Below are 16,717 nucleotides of genomic sequence, written 5' to 3'. Positions count from 1 at the left end.
CTGAATGTTGTCACCATGCCTACAGTGCTATTAATCTGGGAAACTTCAATTCCCTGAAACAAGTATTTCACTTGCTATAAACTATAAATTGTAACTAAATGAAAGGGGGTATAGATTTAATCTATAGACCTATATCTTTAATATTGTTTAGTCTTTTCTGTGAAATCATGTTCCAAGCCATTGTTGCTGTATTTCTAGTGTGACCTGGGGATGCATTACTAGACCAGAGGTTGGCAATGAGGACCTTATCTGTTTCTGGTTTTCATGCCAACTGCTGGCTTTAATTACTTAATTGGCTCTAACATTTATGCCATCTGGGCGGTACGGATGGTGCAGTGGGTAGCACTGCCGCCTCACAGCAAGGAGGTCCTGGGTTTGAATCCCCGTTGGCCGGGGCCTCTCTGTGTGGAGTTTGCATGTTCTCCCCATGTTTGCGTGGGTTCCCCCTGGGTAATCTGGTTTCCTCCCACAGTCCAAAGACATGCAGGTTAGGCTGATTGGAGAGTCTAAATTGCTCATAGGTGTGAGTGAATGGTGTGTGTGTGCCCTGCGATGGACTGGTGACCTGTCCAGGGTGTATTCCTGCCTTTCACCCAATGTGTGCTGGGATAGGCTCCAGCCCCCTGCGACCCTGTTCAGGATAAGCAGGTTAGGATAATGAATGAATTAATGAATTTATGCCATCTGACATTTTAGCTACATTTCTTGAATGCCAGTCAAAGACTGTTATTGGGTCCCTGTATGATATAGTTTGGGATCTAATCTCAGTGAACTAGTGTTGGTGTATACGGCCAATTAGCTCATTTAGCCAGAGTAATTGGTGGAAACAAAAACCTGCATACCTGCAACCAGCCCTCCAGGACTGGAATTGCCCACCCGTGCTACAGACAGCTCATTAGCAGCTCATTTGCATAACTGAAAACCTCTAAATTGTTACCAAATGAAAGGGGGTATGCATTTAATTTTAATTTTTAAAAGCAACCATAATGGATTTACTGAAACACCAGGACTCCTCATTATCAGTAGTTCTTGATCATCTGTCACTGTATTGATCCATATAGTATTTTGGCATAACAATACATCCAGTTAATTTACTTTTTAAATATGCTCACCAAAGTCCCTCCTTTCCAGGTCAGTCAGATGGGAGCAGCTGTGGACTTCACATTTGTCTAAAAGTATAATACTTAATAGCAGTGGAGGCTCCTCCATAGAGGTGGAGGAGGCCTGGCCTCCCCAATAATTTGAGAGAAGAGAGAGATTTAAAAAAAAACAATAAATATATTTATTTTATTTATTTTAACAAAAAACATATTTTTTATTTTTTATATTCATATTATTTTAGTTTTGTTCATAAATCTAAATTTTCCCATGGCTAAAACCCAATATTGCAATTGTAAAGCAACAGGCCAGATTTCCCTATCAGTTTGTATTAAGGGAGGCCAGGCCTCCCCTAGGAAATTCGCTTTTCATAGAAGTCAATGTAATGCATTTTTTTTCATGCCAATATGTGATTGGCCAGATCACTGAAAATGGGTGGGCAACGGAGGCCTGGCCTCACCATGCATTGTGTCCAGGGCTGAAAGATTGACATTTTGTTCGTCCAATCACATGCTACTGGTTCATTTGGAATCAACTGTCCTTTCCTTTCCTATTCAACACAGAAGCCATTTTGAGAATTCGCTAGTCACTTCAGTCAAACAAACACTCGCCATAGTGGCCCATCAACTTGTGCTTTTCAGGAAATTTAGACAACACCCCTGGCTATCATCCCTGGAGTTTATAGCTCATTTGGCCAAACACTTTTGCTTAAAACTACCTCGGAAGTCGGCGAGATTCTGGCGCTATTTGAGATCTTGGGCTGGAGATATGCAGATTCCAGATACTAGGGAGTGAGAATGACATTCAATAGGTCATGTTAGACACCATTTGGGATTTATTGAACAGTTTTATTTTTAATGTAGTCCATTTCGTTTTATTACAAGTCAATTTAATAATCTTCCATATCAAATTACTGAATTGTTGCTCTGTGAGGAAATTCACTCTAAATACGAATAGAGTGCTGCCCTCTAGTGGATAACGTTAACGTTAGATAAAGCCAACTGGAACCATATTTTTACATATTTTATATTAAATATATTGAATAAAACTACATATGATAAAGAAAGTGTTATCTTATCTTTTTTATATGCTAAACTTGATTAAATTGGTGATTACATGTTGAAGCTGTAGAAGAATGAAAAATGTAAGCTAAACAAAATTGTTTTTAACTACATCATTAAAATTCCTGCCTTTTACACATGTTCACTTGGCATTTATATTACATCCAAATGTCATTTCTCAGCTTAATTATCAGGCAGGCTCATAGACTTACAGCAATGTCATTTCTTCAGGAAGGCACAAGGCTAAGCTCTGCACAATGAATTTCATCAGCCAGAACTTTCTGACTGTAGCTTACACTCCAAATAGTATGCCTTTGGCCAGCACAAAGACAGATAAGAGAACAGGGAACATTCCATCGCGAGTGAAGTGAGCAAGCGGAAAAAAATGGCCTCCTCAATTCTGGAAGTCACCAGCCTCCACTGCTTAATAGTAATCACTTAAAGCAGAGGTCACCAACCCTGGTCCTGGAGAGCTACTGGGTCTGCTGATTTTTGTTTTCACCTTTAAAACCCTGTTGAGACCCAGGTAACCAGGTGAGGTGAGTTAGCTGTGTAATCATCTGCTCTAATTGATTCATTAAGTGCAGAGTAACAGCGAAAACCAGCAGACCCAGTAGCTCTCCAGGACCAGGGTTGGTGACCTCTGACTTAAAGGTACAATAGGTAATTTCAGACTTCTAATGGTCAAAAGAGGAATTACCGCAACAAACACGCTCAAACACTATGTATTGTGCCCATATATGGACTCCCTGTCACATCCATGCCCTTTGCCCATTGTTTTTTTCCCTTTTGTCTGTCTGTCTGTGCTTTTCTCAGTGTTTTCTCTTTTGGGGTTTTCTGTTTGTTGTCTGGTGTTCCTGTCTTCGGTCCCACTTTGCTGTCAGTAGTCTGTTCTGTTATGCTTTGCACTTTTCCTGTGTCAGTATTGGTCTATTTCCTTAGCGTGTCATATTTTTTGTACTATGTTGCTTTCCATAGTTCTGTTATCTTGTTATTAATTTCACCTCTTATCTATTTAGGGTCTCTGCCTCCCTCTTGTAGGAATTTGGTCCTTTGTTAAGTAAATGAGCGTACGCCACTTTCTAAGCATAATGATTTCTAAGGGATTTATTTAAGAAAAAAACTTGGCGTGGAAATTGGCGTACATTTACGGAAACTTTGACCCATGCGTAAGCACATTATGGAGGCAGAGGGAAATAGCAACTCTGCAGCCAAAGTAGTGAAATAAAGAAATACGCTCACCGAGCACTTTATCAGGAACATATTTACCTTGTTATTCTGCCAATTGTGTGGCAGCAGTGCAATGCATACAATCATGTATATACAGGTCAGGGGCTTCAGTTAATATTCACATCAACCATCAGAATGGGGAAAAACGCAACAAGAAACGCCTTGTTAATGAGAGACGACAGAGGAGAATGGCCAGACTGGTCAAAGCTGACAGGAAGGTAACGGTAACGCAAATAACTGTATGTTACAACAATGGTATGCAGAAGAGCATCTCTGAACAATTGAATTGCATTTTCAAACTTTATTTTGGGCTATCTTAATAGTTACATTTCAACACTGTAAGTCAGATAATAGCCTAATCGGCAAATTAAAGATTTACATTTACATTGACATCGTGCAGTGTAACCTTGCATTTACAGCAGTCTGTAGGCTCGTTAAATCCCTGTAGTTTGCGTCCAGGCAAGCTGGTTGATCGCGTGTCATTTTTTAAAATGCATTGGTTAAAATAATAATTCTTCATGTTTTTATCCCTTTTCCCTATGCCTTCTGCCTGCCAGACTAGATTGGCATGAAATTTGTAAATATTCTGCTGTTAAGAACTTACATACGTGGTTGAGCACTCCGTTGGGAGTGCAATATTTGCCTGATATAATATGACAACACTGAGTCTATTTTACCATGGGCAACTGGTCTAATGATTTTACATTTATGAAAATACATAAATGTATATGTCTATACAATTTTATATATTTTTATGTAACGGTAAACTTTGCCAATGCATTTTGTATGGCGCGGGACAATCGTGGTTGTGAGATTAACATGGTACATTTTTTGCTGAAACCAGGGAATTTTCACTTTCAATATCCAATGGATAAATAGCCGAATGATAATGTATTGCTTTATTTATTAGATAGTGGAGAGCTACGTTCAGTTTGCTGGTAGTTTGAATTTGCGCGTCAACAAATAAACATGGATGAAAAAATGCCATACAATAAGCCATAAATGAACCAACAGCTACAGATTTGGCTATGGTACTGTAGCTTTCAATTCCCTGTGGTGTTTGCATTCTTAACCCCCTGAAATGGCCACAGATTGATTGCTAGTTTAGAATCTAAACAGAGTATTGCAATATTGCTTAAAATGTATAATTTCAGCTTCAGAAAAAAGTGTTGGTTATTGGTTAGCAAATAAACGTTTAAACAAGGACAAATTTGGTTTTGTGGATCAATTCCATCCAAATTATTTTTCTCATTTATCTTTCTCTTCTTAGCTTTGTGCTCTGACATTGCCATTCACAGACATAGCCTACATAGGGATTATCAAGGATATTTCTATTCATTCATTCATTCATTATCCTAACCTGCTTATCCTGAACAGGGTCGCAGGGGGGCTGGAGCCTATCCCAGCATACATTGGGCAAAAGGCAGGAATACAACCTGGACAGGTCGCCAGTCCATCGCAGGGCACACACACCATTCACTCACACACTCATACCTATGGGCAGTTTAGACTCTCCAATCGGCCTAACCTGCATGTCTTTGGACTGTGGGAGGAAACCCACACAGACACGGGGAGAACATGCAAACTCCACACAGCAAGGCCCCAGCCGACAGGGATTCGAACCCAGGACCTCCTTGCTGTGAGGCGGCAGTGCTACCCACTGCACCATCCGTACCGCCCGGACATTTCTATGCTTACAGGTATCCATTTTAATTAAGGGCGTTTCTTTAACCATTCATGGGTAATTGTGGGAGTTGTGGGAATTCAAAGTTGTTTTGGGATTTATGAAAGGAAATTGCGCCTTGGCAGGCGTACGCAAGGTGTTATAAATTGCAAAATCGCGTATATTTCCTCTTTTCTACGTATGCCAACATTTAGTGTGGATTCGACAGTTTTATAAATGAGGCCCCTGGTACTGACAGTGTAAAGCAATGCATACTTGGCCTACATCATAGTAATTAGTCAAATAGCAAGCTAGTTGCATGCTGATTTTTATAAATTGGATAAGAAATGTATTTAAACAATTGTAGTTCTGTAAATAAGTGCCGAATAAACGTGGCAAATATGTTCTTTTTATTTAACGTTACTCCACAGCTTTTATTCTGAGGAAAACTCACAGGAAGTTCAGACCGGAAGATCTGTGCAGGACGTCTAATTCTTGCTAGCTTCACAGAGCTCAACCATGATATATTGTAATTTGGTTATGGCTTTGAACTTGGGAGCGCCCACTTCATAAATGTTCATACTGGGTGAGTGTTTTGGCCACCGCACGTTGGTCAATGCAAATTAGACGCATTTGGGATTTAAGGATTGCTGTCTCAAAGCCACCAATACCAAATACTCCACCAGGCGGCAATGTCGACCTTTGTATAGTTTTTCGGAAATAAATCTAATTCATTACATAAATGTATGAAATAATCAACATCAATGTGCAAGTAACCTCATAATCTTTGGACATAATATAAGCATTTTAAAATAATGATTTTGACTGCACACACTTTTTATTTACTTTCATTTACTTAAATACTCTCTGTTCCAATACTTTTGCTCACCTAAAAATTGAGTGGTCTGATTCCAAAGGTGCTATGTTGTAAATAGTTTAACACATCTAGGTGTAAATTCCAGGAAATAAAAGTTATTGTTCAATGTTACAGTTAATATCCACGGTCTTTACGGTATTTATTTCTTTATTTAACTTACAGAAACGTAGACTGCACATTAAAATCTTGTCACAGCGAGTCCCTTATTTTCTCTAGCTATATACACGAGACGGCTATCCGATGCGGTTCTTGATTTGCGAGAGATTGTATCCGTAAGCAGGCAGCTTTTTTAGCTTTTTTTTAAGGGTGACCGGAAAAAGCAGAGCAGCGCTACTCCAAATAATAAAATGAGTAGATCTACGCAACGTGATCCCACTAATGTTGGACAGTTTTTCAGTGCTTGCACAATGGGAAGGTACAAATAAACATCAAAAAGGCATAAACTCTTATTTGCTCACCCACGGCAAGCTAACTAGCGAGTTAGGCAGAACAACGCCAGAGTTTGCATCACAACCTCCCGGCACTACCAGCAGCAGGAACGACTTTCTTGTAAATTATTCTTGCATCACAGCTTGCGACCCTCCGCGCGAACAACGCCCCGCCTTAGCTGTGATAAACTTTATATAGCCTACAGGTCTACCACTGCCTGTCGTGAGTTATTGCTTCACAATCGTCCTGCTCTTTCCTCCCAGTTACATTTTCTTCCCTTACTCTCCTTGTTGAATCCTCATGACATTTTATGAAAACATCGAGAGCCAAAACATGGATCCATGCTTTTCATTTACATTTGTATTGTTTTCATAATATACTATGTGGCCTTTTGTTCATTCGTGGGTTGGGTTTTCATTACTAGATCACCTCGAGGTCATTTGATACAAGGCTTCCGTAATACTGTTGCTGCCCCTTCAAGAAACACTCAACTGCGAACCTTCTGAAAACGAGAACGCGCTCAAAGAAATAACGATTGGCGCGCACGTACTATGAGGGAGGTGAAACGTCATCTCGTTCATTCTGATTTGACATGGCCGCTGTGTTTTTAGTAATGTTGTACGAATATTCGCCTCTATTTTATATAAGCGTCGTGTCCTTATGTTTTATCATTACGGCTGCTATGGTGCTGGGCTGGTACGTTATGCATACAATATTTACATACTGTGTTCATATTAGCATCTACTATTTTTTATAACGAGGATACCAACTGGAGAAGGTAGCAAAGAGGAAGTTAGCTAAACGGGCTAGCTAGCTAGTTATTTATCAAATTGATTTTTAAGTTACTGACTTTCTAGCTAGTATGTAGCTAACGTATAGTATTTAGCTAACACGGAAACTTTAACGTTAACGTTGAGGAACAGAACATGGTGAAGCGGCCGCTTCCACCAGAATTTAACGTCCGTTTTTCCTCCTGACAAATGCGGTTTATGATCATGGTTGCTTATTGGCTATCCCACACACTAAAACACTTTGAGCAATAATTATGGAGAAAATTACAAATAACTACTCTACTTATCTCTGTTCGGAAGACCGTGTTTTGGCTCATGATGTTCCGAAAAGCATCTGAAGCACAACTACTACAGTAATGTAAATCTGTTTAAATTACATCTTTACCTGGTTAATCATTAGTTAATAACTGAGACCGTTGATTTAAATATGTACGTGCGTGAACAATTGGACAAGGAACGCTTTTGGCTGGGTCGGTTAAGCCTGCCCAGATCGTTGTCTCATGTTAGAAACCGCTTCCCCATCACACTGTCACAGGGGAGCACGACTACCTTGTTACTGTATGCTGAAACGGATCGCGTACGTGACTCGTACCAAGTTTTTATGAAAACTAAAGGAATTCGACTTTACACACACACACAAACCTAGTAATTACTTATTTATTCGTCAGGAAAGTTGCACTGTTCGGAACAGCGTGAGCTAACTTGGTGTTCGGAACACGGTAAATCTACGTTACCGTTTGTTTACTGAATTATATATAGCTAGCAAATACTAGAAGGCAGCTCTGTGGTAAGTTAGCTAGCTTGCTTAGTTAACTTATTGGTAGTGCTGCAGATGCACTGTTGGCGTACTGTTATAGCTAACATTAGCAAATTAATTTGATATTCAGCATACAGTGGTCCGTGCGTATCAATTGCTAAATCTTAGTTGTCAGAACATTACAAACATGTACTACTACTACCTCTTAAAGGTTCGGTTTCGATGTGCCCGTAATTCTGCGGAGCTCTGAGGACGTGGACTCCTCTTGGAATATTCCGGAGAAGAGGATGGTGCAGAAGACCAATCCATTTTCCTTACAGATTGGATGTACCCCTTCCACTGTTGCTGGTGAGAGGCATGAAATCGCACTCTCAATTCCTCACCTTCAATGCAAATCATCAGACTGATAACTAGTGACGAAAATTAATAGTGGTGGTAATGCTGCAGTCTTGTCTCAGAGGGGGTGGCTCTGCATCCTGCCTGTTTGGAGAGGTGTGTACTCAGCTGCTACTGGGGCAGCAGTGTGCAGGCTTTGCAGACTGTCCTCCACGCCCACCAGCATGGCCTGATCCTCAGCACCCCTCAGGTCTTCCAGGAGGCCATGCGCTTCCAATACCAGCACTGCCAGACTTTCCAGTATCCTTCTCATGTCCTCCCAGTTAGGTCCCCAATCCTGGTACTGGAGTTACAGTTTCCAATATACCAGTATTACTCAAGTTGTCCTGTATTTTAAGCCAAAAATCCTATGTCTTGCGGATTTTAAGTGTCATTGATTATTTACGGTGGCACATACTGTAAAAAGCAGGTGATTAAACACACATGCCCCATATTTCAGCAAGGGTAACTAAGTTGTGCAATCTCCCACATTGTATTGCTATCAGTGATTAGTTGGTCAGCTAAACATTGTTTACATTGCACAGTTAACTCAGCTTGCCTAGATTTAAATCTGAATTGTTTTCTGAATTTAAAATTGGCAGACTCTGCGGCTCTCCAGTTTTATGGTTCAGCCTGAATTGTTCAGTGCCCTTGAACTCATGTGCCTTAAAAAAGGCATTATATTGGATGAAGGCCAGGCTGTTTCCAAAACAGTGCCCGAGAACACGTATAATAACGATTTCTATTGCACGTTATATTTATAGACTGTGGGAAGCACAGTTTTGTGGTCTGAGGTTGTCTGTTGTTGCAATTCCTCTCTTGATCCGAAATTACCTATTGTACCTTTAATTATGCTGTAATTAATAACACCTGTTGGGCTCCACAGTGCTTCAGTCCAGGAAGCCACCTAGATCTTTACTTCTTTAACCAAACCTCCAGTGTTGAGAAGGGGAATGGGGAGGAACACATATGTCGGATGCCAACAGATGTGGGGGTCTTGGATTTTGGATTGATGCCTCGTGCATGCTACCCGCTGGTGGCCCTGCTGACCCTGGCAGAGCAAGAAGTCAGAGATGTGTATGACATTGTAAGTCACAGGGGGGCAGGGCTCAGGAAGTGGGACTTCTAGCTTTGCAGGTTGCTGAGGGTGCTCAACCTACAATATCAGTCTCACTAGGAGTGCTGTCAGACTCAGAAGAAAGTGTCTCATGTTGCTCAAGGATACCTTGTGGTTTTCAGGTGGCAAACGTGACCGTCATCCACATTCCAGACAACAAGTACAGACTCTCTGCCCGGATCCTGTTTCAGTACCTTCTCACTGCGCAAGGAAATATGTTTGAGCTCAAGGTACCATACCAATCATTTTCGTCTTGGTTGGCACTGTCTGATAAGCAGTTGCTGTATGTTGGTGCACTGCTTTCATAGGTTTATCCACCAGGGCTGCGTTTCCCGAAGCCTTCTTAACACTACGTCGTTAGTAAGTTATACCTTAAGCTCTACCTTAATGTTTCAGCGTGTTTCCCAAAACGTTCTTAGCATACCTTCTGTACATCGTACTTTCATAAGGTTGGTCTAGACCACTCTTAGCTATACTTTAGCGATGTTGTCAGCTCACTCCACTAGTAGCCACCACTGTTACGACCGCAAGCGTCTTAAATCAGCTGTTGCTCTTAGTTACATCTCAATCTGTTAAGCAATATGTTGGCTAATAATATTACTAAACTAAAAGTGTACATTATGAACGATTCATGTTGCACTTTATTGAGCATGTTGCCTAATTGCCTTTTAAATTATATTTATAAACTGAGGATTTCCCACTCTCTGTGGGCTGGAGCGATGTTTAACCATAGTTCTTTGTTTTGTTGGACACCGTAGTCCTAAAACTAGAAAATAATTTCCACATCACGTCCTCTAACAATATCTCCATTTTGTTTGCTGTGAAGCTGTGGGACCGCTTCTTTCTTAGTTTTTTACTTTTTTTTCCGCTATAGCTTATGTTTTTTTCATGTTGGTGCATTTTGCTTGTTGGTGTGCTTTTATTGAAAACATCAGCTGATCAGAGAAAATAGTGAATTACACCAGTAATCTGATCGTGCTTCTGGCAAAGTCATTTAAGGCACCATGACAAAGGTATTAAAATAATGTAAATAAAACATGATATGCCAAAGAAGGCGTATTCCTGGTGGCGTAGCATGATGACGTGTGATACCACAATCTGATACCACAAACCATATATATAATATAAAGGCAAAAATTATATATATACGGTTGGATAATTTAGTTTGTAAGTTTTTAATTCTATTAATAAGTTGCCACCAGTCGTGATGAATGCAATATTCTTAAGTATTCCTGCCATGTTTTATTCATAAAGAACACTATTTTTTCTCATAACGCAGTCAAGCAGTTGCTGAGTAGAGTGAATAATGGATCTTAGAAAGGTCAATGGGCCTAGTAACGTTGCACATAAGCAACCTCCTAAGGGATAGTTCAGGGAACACACCTAGAAAAGTAAACAACTTTAGTAAGGTATACCTTTCGAGACTTCGTAAAACGCTAAGAGACGCGGGAAACACGGACCAGGGCTTTATCTGAGGGGACATCTCTGACTTGTGCTGAGTGTCTGCCGTGTGCTGTCTTGTCAAAATGCTGCTTGTGCCTGTGCTCATGGTCTGCTATCCATCAGTCATCAATATTTCAGAGCTCAATGTTGTTTCCCCTACAGCCGCTATTCATGTCCACAGAAGACAGGGGACACGTCGATTTCTCAGAATCCACCCCTGCCCTGGAGGAGGAGCATGGCACTGAAGGGATGGAGCCTAGTGCAGAGTCTGAGGAGGTGGGGGAGAGGGAGGGCACCCCAGGGGTGGGCAGGGACTGTGTGGTGTGCCAGAACGCCTCGGTGAACCATGTCCTCCTGCCCTGCAGGCACACTTGCCTGTGCAACGACTGTGTGGCCCGAGTCCAGCACTGCCCCATGTGCCGGGCCTTCGTCCTCGAGTCCTTTGCCCTGTCTCAGCCACCCCCTGCTGGTGAGGAGGAGGAGGAGGAGGAGGATGAGGATGAGGATGAATAAAGGCTGCTGTCAGGATTTGACTGTGAAGCCGGACCAGAGACACAGTTTAAGCCCACAGTGAGGTTCACTCACAAAGCCTGTGCAGAGATGGAAGTAACACTGCTAATATATAACGTCTTACCATTTTAACAGTTTAGCACAAAGATTGTGGGACATTTGGCAAGGGTGAAATATTAGCTTGCAAGTCAATGAAGAATGGACTCAGCAAGTTATAGTCATATTTTAGTTTGTTGGAGAACAAACTTACTGAACATGTATTGAGATCAACCAATTTTAAAATATGAATATTTGCATATTCAAAAAGCATGCAGGTGCAAGGTAAATTCATTTTCAGAGCCAGCTTGAAAGCTAGCGAACTAATCAGTCTGTTTGTTGCTTATGCACTGTAAGAGTATGTGACATCTCGAGTGAATTCAGTAAGTCATTCGTCCTGCATATTTACATGTGAAACCCTCTTTCATCCCAGTGCAGCCACAATATGCACATTTCAGGTTGTCCTGATGATCATAGGCATTTGAAAAAGGCATGTGAAATCTGGAATAGAATTTCCTACAGAACATCATTGGCAAAATACCTAAAATCTCAATGTCACATGTACATACAGTGCCCTAATGTTTGGGACAAAGACCCATCATTTATGTATTTCCCTCTACTCCACAATTTGAGATTTGTAATTTTAAAAATCATGCGGTTAAATTGCACATTTTCAGATTTTAATAAAGGGGGTACTATGTATAAACACCGCTGTCATTTCTACATGTTGAAACCAAAAAAATACCCTTTAATAAAATCTGAGAATGTGTACTTTAACCACATGTTAATTGTGTGATTCCAAATCTGAAATTGTGGCAAGTTAGTGGCAAATAAAGACATAACGGATAAATCAAGACATAATTGTCCCAAACATTATGGAGGGCACTATACATAACTCAAACTAACACAGACAGTGGTCACATTTAGAAAAACAGTTTTCTGCAGGTAGGAATGGTAACTTGAACTTTCGCATACATTGCTCTGCATAAACCAATTTTCACATACTGTATGTATAAATTCTGTCTCGCATAGTTCTGTAGTATATGTTGTGAATAGTTTTAATAACTTTGGATGGAAAACTATCCATTAGTCTGTAAAATATTTTAGGTGACAGAACAATAGATGATTTATTTGCTTTCGATGTACAGATATACAATCCAACAATCAACCTGTAATTGTTTGTGCATATTGCTTAATACAGTAGCGAACCAGGTCTTGTGTTAAGAATGTCTTATTGGGAATTTCCTTAAGAAGGAAAAGTCTTCCTTTAACTTTGCAGCTAGTTTTCCCAGTAATGCTGTGTAAAATTAATAAATCAAGATGAGTCACACAATTGTAAACAAGAAAAAAGATACAATTTAAAAGGAAGGTTATCATTGTTCCATGGAACCATTGCATCACATACATTTTCAATGCAATATTTTGTGCTGCTGATTATTTTGCCACGGTGTAGCTGACTGCAAGCTGTGTCTACATGTGTGAGCCGTTTGCTGAATAGCAGTGAACTTGCACAGATGGACAGGAAATGTCAACATAAAGTGTCTTGGTAAAGATGTTGGGCCACCACAAGCTTCATTGCACCTTGGCATAGATTCTGCAACTGTTCAGATCTCTACTGGGGGGATGGAGCACTACTCCAAAAGATATTCCCTCATTTGGTATGTTGATGTTGGTGGTGTAATGTGTGTAACATGGCTGGCTAATCTCCAATAGGTGTTTAATTGGGTTGAGATTTGGTGACTGTGAAGCTATATCACATTTTCATACTTTCAACTATTCAGTGACCCCTCATGCCCTGTGGACTACTCTCATCAGGGAATCATCATTTTCATTAATCATAAGTCTTTATCTGCACTGAACAAATGTCAGTATTTGTTTCGACTGTCGAAGTTGCATAAATCAATATAGCATCCAGCAGGGGTGGTTGTAGGTTTTCTTTTTACCGGGGTGTCTGGGGGGGGGGGTAGCCAGCATATGTTTTTTTATTGTTTGACGTGCAAAAAAACATGCATTACAACACTAGTGTTACGTTCAGTCAGAGACCCAAGCGCAGACCACGGGACAATCAGAAACGTGGTTTATTCAGTTCAGAAGTCAAAGCCAGTAGATCCAATACACAACGAGTAGCCAAGAGTAGTAAATAAACAGTCCAAGGTCAAAATTCAAAAAGCAATAGGACAACAATAGGATATGGCAGGCGGCAAGTCGAAAAGTACAAAAACAACAAAACAAAGGGGCAAAGGCGTGTCTCTGGAATCTCATACAAAACTACATGGCTACATGGATTTAGCTGACTTAGCTAGTAGAACAAAAGGGGGCCATATTATATTAAAGAAACAGCATTCAAGTAATTTATTTCTTGTTGAAACTAACATTCGTCAGCTAGCTAGTCACTAGTCTTCAATTTTGTGAGCTAATGTCAACATTATTTAATGATGACATTTAAATATTTCAACCATAATGTTACCATTCAACATATTCAATATTTCAACCTGTCACACTGACAAGATTTATATTATTGATTTATAGAAAAACAATTGATGAGGAAATGTGAGTACATGTACGGAAACTTTGACCCATGTGTACGCACATTATGGAGGCAGAGGGAAATAGTGACTCTGCAGGCAAAGTTGTGAAATAAAATATGTTCTAATGACAATTTCACTCAATTATTTGGACTCCATATAAAAATTAGAATCCTGCTAATAATATACAGTCAGATCCATGAATATTGGGACATCGACACAATTCTCTTTTTGGCTCTACACCACCACAATGGATTTGAAAAATGAAACAAACAAGATATGCTTTAACTGCAGACCTTCAGCTTTAATTTGAGGGTATTTACATCCAAATCAGGTGAATGGTGTAGGAATTACAACAGTTTCTATATGTGCCTCCCACTTTTTAAGGGACCAAAAGTAATGGGACAATTGGCTGCTCAGCTGTTCCATGGCCAGGTGTGTGTTATTCCCTCATTATCTCATTTACAAAGAGCAGATAAAAGGTCTAGAGTTCATTTCAAGTGTGCTATTTGCATTTGGAATCTGTTGCTGTCAACTCTCAATATGAGATCCAAAGAGCTGTCACTATCAGTGAAGCAAGCCATCATTAGGCTGAAAAATCAAAACAAACCCATCAGAGAGATAGCAAAAACATTAGGTGTGGCCAAATCAACTGTTTGGAACATTCTTAAAAAGAAAGAAAGCACCAGTGAGCTCAGCAACACCAAAAGACCCGGAAGACCACGGAAAACAACTGTGGTGGATGACAAAACCCCCTGGTGAAGAAAAACCCCTTCACAACAGTTGGCCAGATCAAGAACACTCTTCAGGAGGTAGGTGTATGTGTGTCAAAGTCAACAATCAAGAGAAGACCTCACCAGAGTGAATACAGAGGGTTCAGCACAAGATGTAAACCATTGGTGAGCCTCAAAAACAGGAAGACCAGATTAGAGTTTGCCAAACAACATCTAAAAAAGCCTTTACAGTTCTGGAACAACATCCTATGGACAGATGAGACAAAGATGAACTTGTACCAGAATGATGGGAAGAGAAGGCTATGGAGAAGGAAAGGAACTACTCATGATCCAAAACATACCACCTCATCAGTGAAGCATGGTGGTGGTAGTGTCATGGCGTGGGCATGTATGGCTGCCAATGGAACTGGTTCCCTTGTATTTATTCAGCCAAATGCTTCAAAACTCTTGGACAGCGCTTCACAGTGCAGATGGACAATGACCCGAAGCATACTGTGAAAGCAACCAAAGAGTTTTTTAAGGCAAAGAAGTGGAATGTTATGCAATGGCCAAGTCAATCACCTGACCTGAATCCGATTGAACATGCATTTCACTTGCTGAAGACAAAACTGAACGGAAAATGCCCCAAGAACAAGCAGGAACTGAAGACAGCTGTAGTAGAGGCCTGGCAGAGCATCACCAGGGATGAAACCCAGCGTCTGGTGATGTCTTTGTGTTCCAGACTTCAGGCTGTAATTGACTGCAAAGGATTTGCAACCAAGTATTAAAAAGTGAAAGTTTGATTTATGATTGTTAGTTTGTCCCATTATTTTTGGTCCCTTAAAAAGTGGGAGGCACATATACAAACTTGTACTTCCTACACCGTTCACCTGATTTGGATGTAAATACCCTCAAATTAAAGCTGAAAGTCTGCAGTTAAAGCACATTTCAAATCCATTGTGGTTGTGTATAGAGCCAAAAAGATGAGAATTGTGTCGATGTCCCAATATTTATGGTCCTGACTGTAACTTGTCAGCGGAAAATCCATGCCTTAATTGTTTTGTTACCAAATAATGTATCTCTTTTTTCAATTAATTTTCATAATGGACCTCATCCACACTGATTGATTCAAAGTGTTAAGCAATTCCAGTAATTGTGAAAGGGTTATAAACGATGCGCAATGGCTGCTTTAGCACTGCTCGAGGACTTTGCCAGTGGCAGGCTTAGGTTTAGGATTTTCCGGCCCAAGACGATGACTGGCTTATGAGCCTATTTCGATTCCCGAGAGCAATTCTCTTGGAATTGTGTGCTGAATTTGGCCCAACATTAGAGCGACAAACCTCCAGAAAGTGGCCGATACCAGTCCCTTTACAGATTTACAGAACTGGCACGTTCTAGAGGGAATTGGTGGACAGGTCGGGATTTCACAACCCTCATTGAGCCTCGTCATGCTATCCCTGAATGACCCAGCGATACAGACAATTTCTTTACACTGCTGGTAAACAGGCCAATGTAAAGGGTTAAAAAGATGTGTTTAAAAAGAGATAGTCATACAGAGTAAAAGGATAAAACATATAAAAATATGTAAAAAAGTAATTGCAACAATATCACAGGTCATTATAAGTAGATTGCTAAAAGAATAAGTTAAATGTGGTTAAAAACACACACCCCTATAAAAACACACACCCCTATATATTTTTTTTAATTTAATTGTGTCTTAAATAGTGATTAAAATCCCAATTTCATTGTACCTGACTGGTTACAGTTGTTAGCGCGATACTCATGTCAGCAGAGGGCGCATTGCGCTTGTGAGGAACTTAAAACCACGTAGAGGCAGTAGCTTCACAATAAAGTTTGCATTAAAATTGAACGCAAGCTAAACTTCTCTGCCTCTTTGTTCACACATACAGGTGGGTTAATATTTCTCTAAATCACATGCATGTATCCCAAAATAAGGGACATGAGTGTCAGGAATCTGTGGTGAAAACTTAGTGAGTTAGAGTTGTGTAGTTTTGCAGTAATGGTGTCGACTGCAATGCTAAGCTAGTGGGTCTGTTGCTAACTGCTAAGGTAACATACACAGTACAATCGA

The 16,717-nt window shown here is 40.3% G+C and overlaps 2 protein-coding genes across 3 annotated transcripts in view; one reads left to right on the top strand and one right to left on the bottom strand.

Moving 5' to 3' along the window:
* LOC133128707 (syntaxin-binding protein 6-like) overlaps positions 1-8,404 on the bottom strand; it is a 61,011-nt gene extending 52,607 nt beyond the window's left edge. The window contains exon 1 of one of the 2 annotated variants that reach the window (XM_061242425.1): positions 8,109-8,404. The gene's annotated coding sequence lies outside the window, so the exon portion shown is untranslated. Of the gene's footprint in view, positions 1-6,387; positions 6,501-8,108 lie in introns of those variants that run through there. The other variant, XM_061242426.1, reaches the window with a different exon arrangement.
* On the top strand, positions 6,918-12,720 carry cgrrf1 (cell growth regulator with ring finger domain 1). Its single transcript, XM_061242423.1, has 7 exons — positions 6,918-7,054; positions 8,118-8,254; positions 8,365-8,542; positions 9,221-9,368; positions 9,521-9,628; positions 11,004-11,117; positions 11,207-12,720. The coding sequence occupies exons 1-7, from the start codon at positions 6,951-6,953 to the stop codon at positions 11,312-11,314; spliced, it is 897 nt and encodes a 298-aa protein (XP_061098407.1). The 5' UTR covers positions 6,918-6,950; the 3' UTR covers positions 11,315-12,720.
* The last annotated feature ends 3,997 nt before the right edge of the window (positions 12,721-16,717 follow it).

Source organism: Conger conger, chromosome 5 (genome assembly GCF_963514075.1).
Source record: "Conger conger chromosome 5, fConCon1.1, whole genome shotgun sequence".
In the NCBI taxonomy this organism is placed as follows: domain Eukaryota; kingdom Metazoa; phylum Chordata; class Actinopteri; order Anguilliformes; family Congridae; genus Conger; species Conger conger.
Note: the sequence above shows the minus strand (reverse complement) of the source record. Positions and strands in the feature narration are given on the sequence as shown.

Excerpts from the sequence above, each read along its gene's own strand:
- cgrrf1 (XM_061242423.1), top strand. The coding sequence starts at position 6,951 with ATGGCCGCTGTGTTTTTAGTAATGTTGTACGAATATTCGCCTCTATTT. Across the intron at positions 8,543-9,220 it reads CAGCACTGCCAGACTTTCCA|TGTTGAGAAGGGGAATGGGG; the intron begins GTATCCTTCTCA and ends CCAAACCTCCAG. Across the intron at positions 9,629-11,003 it reads GAAATATGTTTGAGCTCAAG|CCGCTATTCATGTCCACAGA; the intron begins GTACCATACCAA and ends TTTCCCCTACAG.